Source organism: Calypte anna, chromosome 4A (genome assembly GCF_003957555.1).
Source record: "Calypte anna isolate BGI_N300 chromosome 4A, bCalAnn1_v1.p, whole genome shotgun sequence".
In the NCBI taxonomy this organism is placed as follows: Eukaryota; Metazoa; Chordata; class Aves; order Apodiformes; family Trochilidae; genus Calypte; species Calypte anna.
Window position 1 is genome coordinate 6,507,069 of NC_044248.1, and position 12,413 is coordinate 6,519,481.

Below are 12,413 nucleotides of genomic sequence, written 5' to 3' on the forward strand. Positions count from 1 at the left end.
CAGAAAAACAATTCAGGGAAATTTGATGAAGACAGAACTATAATGTAACTTAAGCAGAAGGGATGGATTTTCATATGAACATCAACATGGTTTACTATTTTATTTTATTTTTAAACCTTACAGCACTCCTGCTACAGAAAGCAGAGGATCCTTCATAAAAACAGTGAAGTAGTAATAGACCTGGAATTGCCATGAAGAACTTGTTACTTACCCCTTAATGTTTCCAGTATGTGTTACCACTGTTCCACAGAGCTGTGCAAGAGAAAACACACACCAAAACCATCATTTTCTTTTGCCCACAAATGGAATGAAAATACTGTGTCTAACTAAGGTAAGAGAAGCCCAGTTAGCACCTGTTCTCCAGCTTTTATCCACTTAAGACTTTTTCAAACAAGAGTAAATAGATTAATGTGGTTTGTTGGTTTTTTTTTCCACCAACCCTCCTGGTTATCTTTATTTTATGATAGAAAGAAATGCTTGGGTGACCTATTCAACACCACTACTTTGAGAACTCAGTCCAGCCTCCAACTTTGCTTTCACAAATTGGTGCCTGCAGTTGGGGTTATCTGTATCTTCCAAAATTCAGATGAAAACACCTGTGTAAGACACCTATACACACATAAATACCTCTCACATAGTTCTCATACTTGGATTTACATATCTTATCCTCATAAAGATATTTGCATCTCTTTCCAGCAAAAGAATCCAGATGATTCTGACTATGGGATTCTTTATACCTGCAGAAGTGCAGGTGTACAGAGAGCTATTCAAAGTCCTATCTCTCCATCTATCTCCCAAAGTGATTTGTAGGAAATGAGAAAAAGCAGAAAGTTTGCTGAAAATCAAGTGAAAAGCAAGACTCTATCGCTAAGGGAATCCCAGGCTGAGAAATTCAAAGCTTGTGTCTCATACAATTAGCAGTTTTTCTAATTATCTCATTTAGCACTTCAGAAGACAGCACTGCTTCAAAAGGAATCCTTACATTTTATTATGGAAGCCCATTTTGAGTAACTTAGGTATAAAAAGGAAGTCAAGACTGAACTCGTGTCTTTGCTCAAAACATTATTTTATGTTAGAAATTTTTAGCATATTCAGAAACACTATTAACCTACTCATCAATCACTGAAATATCACAGAAATCATACTATAAACCTGAATAATACTAACTTTCATAGTAAAGATTCAAAGTTCAGCAAGGGACTTCTATAGCCTAAACAACTATCAGCTTACTTAAAACTGAGAGCTCTAAGCTATGCCAGTATTTCTGAACTAAACACCTTGTAGGTTAATTTAAGGAAGCTTAACTTGCTGAAGCTGCAGAACAGACCATGAAAATCATGATAATAAGTATCACTAAAACCACCTTTATACACAAATACTTCCTTCTGATGGCAATGGGGAACCAAGACTTGGTCAGTAAATAATTACTGTAAAAAGCAGTTCTAATAATTGTAACAAACAACTGATGCAGCCAGGAAAATCTGGAAAAACTACAGAATTTTGAGCTCTCTTGGTATTGACCCATTGCTGAAAGAAAAAGATGGTATCTTATTCTCTGCCAGTACTCAGCCTATACTTTCAGTCCTGATGTTGCAAGTTAAGGCACAGTGAGCTACAGATTCCAATAATAAACTGGAGCCTTGCTTAGGCAAGTTAAACATTTTGGAAACCCACAGTATTTGTGGGACATCCTCTGTTCTCCCTATGGGAACTGCAAGTCTCACAACTACCAAAGGATTTGCAGCACAAAAGCTGCAGAGACAGGGAAGAGCCCAGATCTCCTCCTTTTAAAGCATAACTTGCATTTTTTTCCTTTCAACCTGTGCAGAAACACCCATTTACTCTGTTCACATTTTCTGCTAGCCTGGATCACCTGCCTTTTACACAGGAAAATCTCATCATCTAAAAAATAAAACAACCCAGCAGGGAGAATGCATCCCATTCTATTGCTTTCAACTGCTATCAGAGTATTTTAATATGTTTATCAATTCAGGACCACCCAGTGAGCTAGATAAGTACCTAATTACCTGGATTTTAAGATCAAATTTAGGCAATTGCTTTGTTAAATTGCTGGCAATTACGACAATATCTGCTGTTATGTAAAGAATAGTTGAGAAATAGAAATCATACAGGATTTGCTATAGTGAGTAATCATGCAAAAAACCATAAAGAATTAGGTAATTCACTTTAAAACGTGCAGAAAATTGGACAGGTGATTAATACAGAAGATTAGGTAAGGACACATGAAGGCATGCAGTTTCAGACTTGGTTTACCTTGTAAAAACAGGATTGTGTATACCATATAAATGCTCTTTATGATAACCATTATTACCATTTTCTGTACTGTAATAAAATAAATACACCAAAAAAAGACCTTGTTAACTCCAAGATGCACTATGTACAGTATGGCTTCTAAGACATGGACATGGATGATGGTATTAAATGCAAATAAATAAAAAAACTCTGTATGTGCAGTAGCTTTTCCCATGTAACATTCAGGAGTTATGGCATGATTATAGTTTTATGTTTTTAATATTTTACATTCTCCAAAAGTTAATGAATTATCTTGTTATTCTTTTTGACTTGGACACTCTGATATAAAAAATGAAGTCTGGTGAAAGAGAACTGATTACTTCTCTTGACAATTACATTAAAAACATAAGCATCCCACCTGAATAAAATCATTTTATCAAATATCAGAAAAAGTCTTACATTTTCATGGGTATAGTTTTGACACTAAAAAAAACACAGAAAAAGAGGAGTAAATAAATAGACACTAATAGGGGAGCAATTTTAGCTGGACATGCCTGTATCTGCTCTCCTGACTTGTGAATGTGTAATGAAAACTGACCCATGTGAAATGTGAGAAATGCAGTGGGCAGGCTGACTGAGCAATGAGCAAAACAAAGAGCAGAAAAAAAGAGTTAAAAAAAAAAACTGATGGGAAAATCCGTAAGAACAGTTATCATAAAGTAAAATGCCATGTCCCTGAGACAGAGGAACTGCAATTGAAAGAGGAAAGACTGGTTAGGAATAACTAAGACAGTAAGAAAGCAAATAATTAATTCAAGGAGATTACAAAGCAGGCCTAGTTCACTATAATAGGTCACGTAGCAAAGCTAATCACTTGCACTTTTGGAAGATACTTCTATCAATGTTAGACATGAAGCCCTGAAGACCTCATTCTGAAATAAGTTTCTCAAAATCAGAGCTAGCAATATCTGCACAACAACGTGGCAAGGCAAGGCAAAGCCCACCTGCATGAAGCACCAACCCAAAGGTGCAGGATTTCACAAGAAAATTTGCACAGAAGGTTTCAGAATTATAGTGCCTTCATGTGAGACACCAGGAAAAAAAACCCAAAACATTTCAATCCTATTTGCCATTTAGCTTACATAGGAGTAAATACTTACTCATCATACACATCCTCTGTATCCATTCTGCGATAGTATTTGGAAAGTTTTACAGCAAAAATTATGGCAGGAATTAAAAAGACTGAAGAGCCTCCCAAACCAAACCAGAAGGTATTCTGAAACAAAGCAAAACCCAGGAAAAAAAGAGACCACAGAGAAAATTTATCAGAAAAGTAGAGAATCCTTGCTTGATACTCAAAGCTTTTTGTCACTGGAAGAGGACAGCATGAATTAAGAGGCCTTGTGGAATATCTGAGGCTCCTTAAAGTAGTGTGGAAAGGGGCACATTAAACATTCTCCACTGTCAATAGGAAGTGAAGTGAGAACACCACCTTAAAAATGATTGTGCACTCAAAGCTACAGAGCCAGAGTGCCCTGAGAAGTTGCAATAATGTGATCAGCTTTGGGGATCAATTTACTTGCCATGTTACTTCTTTTTCCTTTCTGGATATTTTAAAAGTAGTGTCCTTCTTGTGGTTCTTGTCAAAATCTGAGTTTCCAGCTCTTACTTGAGGTAATTTTTAACTTGCTAAGTGCAGCCTGTTTGTGTAACTAATTTCATTATCACACAGTTGAATTGACTCAACAACAGATGTTAACACGATGATTTTTCAGTTTTGATTTGTATTGGCTGGAGGCATTTTGACTTAGAAGTGACTCAGCTAAGCTCTGCCATCAGGAAAACTGCAGCACACTTACCACCAGTTGGTTAGGGGCTACACAAAGGAGAACAGAATCTCTGGAACTTATGGGATAATGAGTACAATATGGTTCTGGCAGGTAAGGAGATTTCATGGTTAAGCATTACCAAGGTTAGAGAGTGCTCTGGCTTTGACTGATCACATGCATTTACTGTTGGTATGATTAGGACCTGGCTAAAAGTTTTATAAAACTAAATAATAGCTAGGAGATGGCTTAGGTGGTTTTCAGGCATGTAGTTTCTTCTTCTGGTTTAATAAAAGTTCTTTGGCAAGATGAAAAAGCCAGTGTTACCCTTATGTATCAGAGAATCATAGAATGGTTTGGATTGCAAAAGACCCTAAAGACCCAATTCCAACCCCCCTGAATGGGCAGGGAGACCTCCCACCAGCCCAGGTTGCTCCAAGCCCCATCCAACCTGGACTTGGACACTGCCAGGGATGAAGCATCCAAAGCTTCCCTGGGAAACCTGTGCCAGGATCTCGTCACCCTCACACTAAAAAATTTCTTCCTAATGTCTAACCTATATCTACCCTCTTTCATTTTAAATCCATTACCCCTTGTGCTGTCACTCCATGTCAATGTAAAAAGTCCCTCCCCAGCTTTCTTGTAGCCCCTCCAGGTACTGGAAGGCTGCTGTAAGGTGTCCCTAGAGCCTTCTTCTTCTCCAGGCTGAACAACCCCCACTCTCTCAGCCTATCCTTTTAGGACAGATGCTTCAGCCTTCTGATCATCATCACTGCTCTGAACTCACTCCAACAGCTCCACAGCTTTCCTGTGTTGAGGACTCCAGAACTGGGCACGTTATTCCAGGTGGGGTCTCACAAGAGCAGAGAAGAAGGGGAAAATCACCCCCCTTGATCTGGTGGCCACACTTCCTTTGATGCAGCCCAGGATATGGTTGGCTGATGTGAGCTTCTCATCAACCAATACCCCCAAGTCCTTCCCCTCAGGGCTGTACACACTTCCATCCTGCTACTGACCATGCTCCAAGTCATGACTGTAGAGGAATGAATTTAGATATGCCTGCTACAATTGATAAGAAGTCCCTTTACCTCACTGGGGTTTTCTAGATTCCAGGAAAGGTACTTGAGAAAGTTTTTCCTTGGTATTTTCTCACTTCTCGCCCTTCCCCTATCCCCTTAAGTTAAAAATGGTTCAAAATAAAAATTTAAGATCTATGATTCTCCATCTCAAGGTGCTTCAGAATCAAGCAACCAAACTGAAACCCACCATTTTCAAAATGTTTATTCCAAAATAGTAGTAGTGGTAGCAATTTAGTAAGGATAGTTAATTTTACAGAATTCTTGCTAAGAAGAAGGATAAGTTTAATGGGAACCTAAACCAAGTACAGCACTAGTTTGGCTTTGGACTTCATCCAGATCAGAAAAATTTTTCCTTCTGTAACTAGATGAGGGGACTGAGTCCATCATCAGCAAGTTTGCAGACGACACTAAGCTGGGGGGGAGTGTGGATCAGCTGGAAGGCAGGAGGGCTCTGCAGAGGGACCTGGACAGACTGGAGAGTTGGGCTGATTCCAATGGGATGAGGTTCAACACGGCCAAGTGCCGGGTCCTGCACTTTGGCCACAACAACCCCATGGGGAGCTCTAGGCTGGGCACAGAGTGGCAGAAAGGGACCTGGGAGTCTGGATCAACAGGAAGCTGAACATGAGCCAGCAGTGTGCCCAGGTGGCCAAGAAGGCCAATGGCATCCTGGCCTGGATCAGGAACAGCGTCGCCAGCAGGTCCAGGGAAGTGATTCTGCCCCTGTGCTCAGCCCTGGTGAGGCCACACCTTGAGTCCTGTGTCCAGTTCTGGGCCCCTCAGTTCAGGAAGGAGATTGAGGTCCTGGAGCAGGTCCAAAGGAGGGCAACCAGGCTTGTGAAGGGACTTGAGCACAGACCCTATGAGGAGAGGCTGAGGGAGCTGGGGGTGTTCAGCCTGAAGAAGAGGAGGCTCAGGGGAGACCTCATCACTCTCTACAACTCCCTGAAAGGAGGTTGGAGCCAGGGGGGGGTTGGGCTCTTTTGCCAGACGACTTTCAACAAGACAAGAGGGCAGGGTCTCAAGTTGTGCCAGGGGAAGTTTAGGTTAGATATTAGAAAGAATTTCTTTACGGAGAGAGTGATCAAGCATTGGAATGGGCTGCCCAGGGAAGTAGTGGATTCTCCGTGTCTGGAGATATTTAAAAAGAGACTGGATGTGGCACTCAGTGCCATGGTCTAGCAACTGCAATGGTGGATCACGGGTTGGACTTGATGATCTCCGAGGTCCCTTCCAACCCAGCCAATTCTATGATTCTATGATTCAGATGTGCTACTTTATCATCACAGTTCAGATTAGTCTAGCCAGAATAATTAAATGGAGATTTATGTTCAAAGAATTTCCCAGTTGATGTCCCAATTTTGAATAACAGAAAATATTTCTTACCACAGAATCAGTAATATAGCTGCATAAAAAAATATCTACTGCTGTATCTATCACATTGGCAATAGGTTTGCATGCTGCTACCTCCATGGCAATCTGAAAGAGATTTAAAAAAAAAATACAGTTTGAAATATCTCTCAGAATAAAATAAGAATCTCAAAACTTGCTTATATTTTCAGCTATTGTTTACTGAATTGTTATTTCTTGCCTTATCCAAATTCAAACTAAAGTCCAGTGGAATATGCCATCAACTGAACATACACATCTTTAAAACATCAGCTTATTTTCTCAAAGGCTTCAGCTGAAGAAAGAAAAATAAAACATGATGCTAATGACATCTAAGCAAGGTCAGGCTCAGTGCAGTATTAGCATAAATGGTAGCTTGCAGGGTTGCCCTGGAGAAATGATACCCTGTTAAATTTGCATTTTATTCCGACCAACACAACTCATCATCTTTAGTCTGTTTCAAACACAACAAAACTATTTACAGAAGACAAGTTTTCCCCTTCATAGTAATAATATCTTAGTAACCACAACTATAAAACATACTCTCAACATTTTTATTTTATAGTTATTACTATTATTTAGCTTTTTAATGTTTTTTAAATGCAGCTTCTCTCAATGAAATAAATGCACCTTACCGACTCCTTGACCCACTCAACGTACTGCTCGAAGTAGCCAACTATGGTATCCATGTACTTTTTTGTCTCCTAGGAACAGACAAAAATAAGTGAACTTCATCTCCATGATATCATAAATTAATGTAGTTTAATCACATAAAGCTTACCTGGACAATAACTAGAGAAGCGTTGTTATTTATGAGATGCTGGGCAGCATTAACAGCGCCAATGACATTTTTCACCTTAGCCTGCAGAGGAAGAGACAGCATTTAATATAAATAAATCCCTTTCAGGCTATTAAAATGGCTCTGCAGCCATTGTCAGTCACTTATTCTCTTGATAAAATGGCATCACTGTCATGTCAAAACCTGACAAAATCAACACAAAGCTGCCTAAGGAATCATCATCACCTGACAAAATCATCTCACTACTAAAGAAGGAGAGTATCAGTGGTTACAAAAAGCATCTATTCCTGGAACCTACATAATTATTTACACACTTGGTCAGATTTCTCTTCCATTCTCTTTTTTTAAGCATAGAGATACTTTCATCAATGTGTGTATACACTGCAGACACACACAGTGCACAGAAAAAACCATTGATCCATATCCTAGCTGGTAACCAAGAGTTATGATAGAAAATGCTGCTGATCAATATCCAAAAAGATTGAGACACTTCTTCAATATATGTAAAACCTCAGAGTCCCTCAAAGAACACACACAAAGGATAATGTACATACAACCTGAAACCATAAAGATATTTCTTAAATATACTTCAGGGTTAAACATCCTTTTCTCACAGACACCTTATTTCATGGCTTCTTACCAGAAACCACAGATTCTAAAAGAAATCCCACTGGTCTGCTGCAAGATGGAGAGGTGAAAACCTTAATGAGAAGAACAGAGGCAGGTATGTTCCATCAAGCTGTTGTGACCATGACACTTCAGAGCCAACCAAGTGGGACTGAATTCTCATGACCCAAGCCAGGGCAGGCTGGCAGCAACAGAAAACTTTGCTGCCAGAGCAGTAACCATCCAACCATCCTGTTGCTTGTTCTGATCCTGGCAGAGCATGAAGGCAACTGGTCTTACTGGGATGCAGGAATTAGCTGCTACTTAGAAGGGAAACCTCTAGAGAGGACCCAGCTTCCCACAGCGGGGCTGATGCTGCAAAAGAGGGGAAGTCATGGGTATAGTGCTAAAGAAAAAGGCCCAAGTGAGAGCTGGACCTGGGACAAGAGGTTGTTAAGGATGTGAATTACAAAGCTCTCTTTTCTCAGTTGTATTTTTGCATTCTGTTGTCCCCCTTCCAAGTTTTGCACTCAAAGATCCCAGAATAAACAGCTACATTTTTAGAAACATGAATAACACAGTATGTGGAAATGTGCTGAAGTCTATTTTATCATCTGACAATTAAGTTTACAATTCACACTTGAAAAAATACACTGAACATCTTTTTTTTTTTTTCCCCCCTCTCCTTATTTTCTCCTCTAGATGGAAGGGAAAGCCAGGGTAGAAAAAGCTGTGCAGAAAAGATACCTAAAACCACTGTTATTACTCTCAGTGCACTGCAATCTCTTTCAGTAACAGAACACTGAGAAATAGAAAAAGCTGTTCTGAAAACACATATGTAGGAGACAAAGCTAAAACACACAAAAATGTTCCTGTTCCCATAAAGAAAAGCTTACCATAAGTTCAGATGATGTCCTCTTCAGTAACCTAATGCTCTGATTTAAAGTGCTCTATTAGAAAGGAGGGAGAAAAAAAAAGATTCATGTCATCATTACAGGTAAGAGCCCACTTGTTTTAACATTATAGACATGCTTTGATCTTCTATCCATTATTTTGTTTCTAATACAACATATCACACACAGAGTAACTAATATATTGTAGTTTTTATTGTTGAATCAGTATTTCACTAACAGGACTAAGTAGTTATGAGTTGTCTACAGAAGACTTCACATATAACTGAAGTTATTAGCAATAATCTAAGATTTATTTGGAGGAAGAAGAGGATCAATAATAAAAAAATCAGAACCAAGCATTTGGAAAATTCTGTAACTGTGAAATTTCAGAAGGGAAAAAACACTTACCCTAGCTTTAACATATTTCTTGACAGTCAGTTTTGTAAAAGGAAAAAGAGATGAGAATAATTAGGAGTTAATTAGGAAAGGACAGCATAGAGTCAGAGTGGAACAGAGGACCTAATGTTTTTCCACAAGAAGGGTTTGAGAGGGGCAGAAACACTGCTCCTGATGCTATGATGAACTAAAATTATTCATTTTATGTAGAGGAAAAAACACCACCTAACATGCATCAGGTTTGCAGCCTGATACTATACAAAACCAGTGGCTGGCAAAATCAGGCAGAAGAAACCCTTTCACATCATTTTTAGCATCATTAAATTTTTTTTCTTTGGCTCTAGATACTACTCTCAGGAGTTTCCAACCTCAGTACTGTTAAGAGATTGCTAACTCCAAGAAATGAAGTGTGAAAGTGATAACTGCTTTTACTACTAGAGACAAACAGTAAGCAAAAAAAGAAAATGAGTGATTTGGGGATAGAATTTTGTAAAGGCCTCCCCTGCTTCCTCTTTTAGTCATACTTAATCATTAATAGATACAGCACAAGTTGGAGAAGAAAAAGGTCATGATTTTAGACACTAATGTAAAGTAGTAGTAGTGTAAGTAGGAAAACTTCATAAAATGCATACTTGAACCAGATTACTCTGCAGGGACACAAGGCAAATGAAGTCTGTACTTATGTAACAGCAAATGTCCAGGTGCCTAAACCTTAATTAAAAGGCAGAGAGTTTCATATTTTCTACAGATTTGATTTCATATTGCTTTAATGTTTTACCATAGCTTGCTCCAGTGGAACAACTTGCTGGTTATGAATCACTCGAATATTGTTTGCATGTCCTTTTAAGGCATTTTCCAGTGCTCCTTTTGGCTGCAAAAAAATGCAATTATGCAGTATTATTCAGTAGGCCCAAAGCTTTCCAACAAGGCAAAAAACAATGAAAGTTGCAGGTTATTCTCCTCCACTGAGAAACTGCTGATGCCAACAATGGCATATGGCAAATTGAAACACAAAAATGGGGAGAAAAAATAATCACCATATTAGTAACTGAAGTCTCAACAACCAAACCAGATATGTTATGCTATTTCTCTGGCAATAAAATGATCAACCAGATTTAACTGAAGGGAATTTTCACACGGTGCACTAAGTCACCTGCCACAAGGCAGACTTCATCACAGGAACCCTGCAAGCACAGCATCCCAGCTGGGATGAGCATTTCCTAACCATGGGTCCCACCTATGGCTTTTGTGTTGGGCACTGCAGGCACCACCCTGAGGCACTCTCTGCCCTCTGAGGTGGTCAAAATTTTAGCTCTTTTCAGCCAGTAAGTTGGAAAGACATCTGTGAAGGGTATTATTCATTTTTGCAGCTTTCAGTCAGAAGCTAGGAGCTGATTTTCAAGTCCAAATGACTTTCTAGAGCTCTCACTTGTAACATTTTTATTCTCAGAAATACATTTATTTTCCATTTCCTCTTGATGACAGCATCACTTGGCTGCCTGCATACACTCTGGATATGCACACTGCTAACTGCATTTTGGAAGTGTAGTCCTGGAAGATCTCAGTTCATGTGAGCAGTCAGCAGTGGGCACTGAGCAGCTTCAGGATGCTCCCTCTGCTCTACTGCCAAACTAAATCCTCTTGACTCCTAACAACTGGGCCCCTTGGTTGTATCCAAGTTTTATTCCACTTGCTCCTTCCAGTGTAAAATCATATGTTCACTTTTGTGACAGGTGCCAGAAAATGCAAATTAGACACCCAAACTTAGCTGACTGCAAATTTTTTTTAGGGTTTTTTTTGGTTTCGTTTGATTTGATTTGATTCTTGTGGACTCTAAGAGCTGTCACTGATAACAAAGTGAGATTTTAAGTATCCATGGAAATCAGTATCAATCTGTAAGACAATCTAACTTTTGCTATATGTTATAATGTTGTGGGGTTTTTTGGTGGTGGTTTTTTTTTCCCCAGACATTTCAGGAAGAAATAAAAACATACACTGTGACAGTGAACACATTTAATACCTTATTTACCTTTCATATAAAGGAATTACACTGCTTGGTCTAGTCTCAGTTCTAATACTGCCTTTAGGTTCTATTCTAAAAATCATGAGAAAACATTCTACCAGCACAATGTATTTTCCTTATGGAGTGATGTAGAACACACCTTTAAAGAGAGATCGCAGGGGGAATTCTGTGCAAGATGTAACGTGTTTAAAGAACCTCAGCTTTCACTTAGAAAGTAGAATCAGAATAATTTGGGTTGGAAGGGACCTCTCAAGGTCACCCAGTCCAGCCTCTGCAGTATCAGGGACACCCTCACCCAGATCAGGTTGCTCAGAGCCTCCTCAAGCCTCACCTTGAACATCTCCAGAGATGAGGCCTCAACCACCTCCCTGGGCAACCTGGGACACTGTTCCACTGCCCTCATAGGAAATAATTCTTTCCTAACATCCAATCCAAATCTACTCTGCTCTCATTTAAAACCATTGCCCCTCATCCTGTCACCCTTGCACACAGTCCCTCTCCATCCTTCCTGGATCCCCTTAGAATCATAGAATCATAGAATTAGCCAGGTTGGAAGGGACCTCAGAGATCATCTAGTCCAACCCTTGACCCACCGGAGCAGTTGCTAGACCATGGCACTGAGTGCCACATCCAGTCTTTTTTTAAATGTCTCCAGGGATGGAGAATCTACCACCTCACCGGGCAGTCCATTCCATAGCCTGATCACCCTCTCCGTGAAGAAATTCTTTCTAATATCTAACCTAAACCTCCCCTGGCACAACTTAAGACTGTGTCCTCTTGTCTTGTTGAATGTCCTGCCTTCAGGCCCTAGAAGGTCAACCCAGGAAGGTTGCCTTCAGATACTGTAAAGCAGCCCCAAAAAAACAGCAAAAACTCCTCACCTGTGTAACTTTCAAGGTGACACAGTAAAAACTGAAAATGGAAGTGTGGCCAAAGGTACCAATATCTGTCCCAGTGGACAGACAACCTGCATGAGAAACCAGGCAACCTGTGGCTCACTCAGTGTTTGGAGCCTGCATTACAAAACCCCATGAGTATAACCTGAACATCCATGTGTGCCTGGCAGAAGAAAAATAAATGCAACAGGTGTGGCCAAAGTATGCAAAAAAGTTGGTGTGAGCACACCAGAAGCTTCTACTGGTACCCTCC

The 12,413-nt window shown here is 39.7% G+C and overlaps 1 protein-coding gene across 4 annotated transcripts in view; it reads right to left on the reverse strand.

Moving 5' to 3' along the window:
• Positions 1-233: 233 nt before the first annotated feature.
• Positions 234-12,413, reverse strand: part of PROM1 (prominin 1) — a 57,189-nt gene continuing 45,009 nt past the window's right edge. For 2 of the 4 annotated variants that reach the window (XM_030449882.1, XM_030449883.1), the window contains 8 exons: positions 10,020-10,112; positions 8,849-8,902; positions 7,329-7,409; positions 7,183-7,251; positions 6,545-6,637; positions 3,414-3,529; positions 2,275-2,343; positions 234-252 (listed from right to left, as the gene is read on the reverse strand). In XM_030449882.1, the coding sequence (XP_030305742.1) occupies positions 234-252; positions 2,275-2,343; positions 3,414-3,529; positions 6,545-6,637; positions 7,183-7,251; positions 7,329-7,409; positions 8,849-8,902; positions 10,020-10,112 (594 nt within the window). The remainder of the gene's footprint in view (positions 253-2,274; positions 2,344-3,413; positions 3,530-6,544; positions 6,638-7,182; positions 7,252-7,328; positions 7,410-8,848; positions 8,903-10,019; positions 10,113-12,413) is intronic. The other 2 variants (XM_030449885.1, XM_030449884.1) reach the window with 1 other exon arrangement.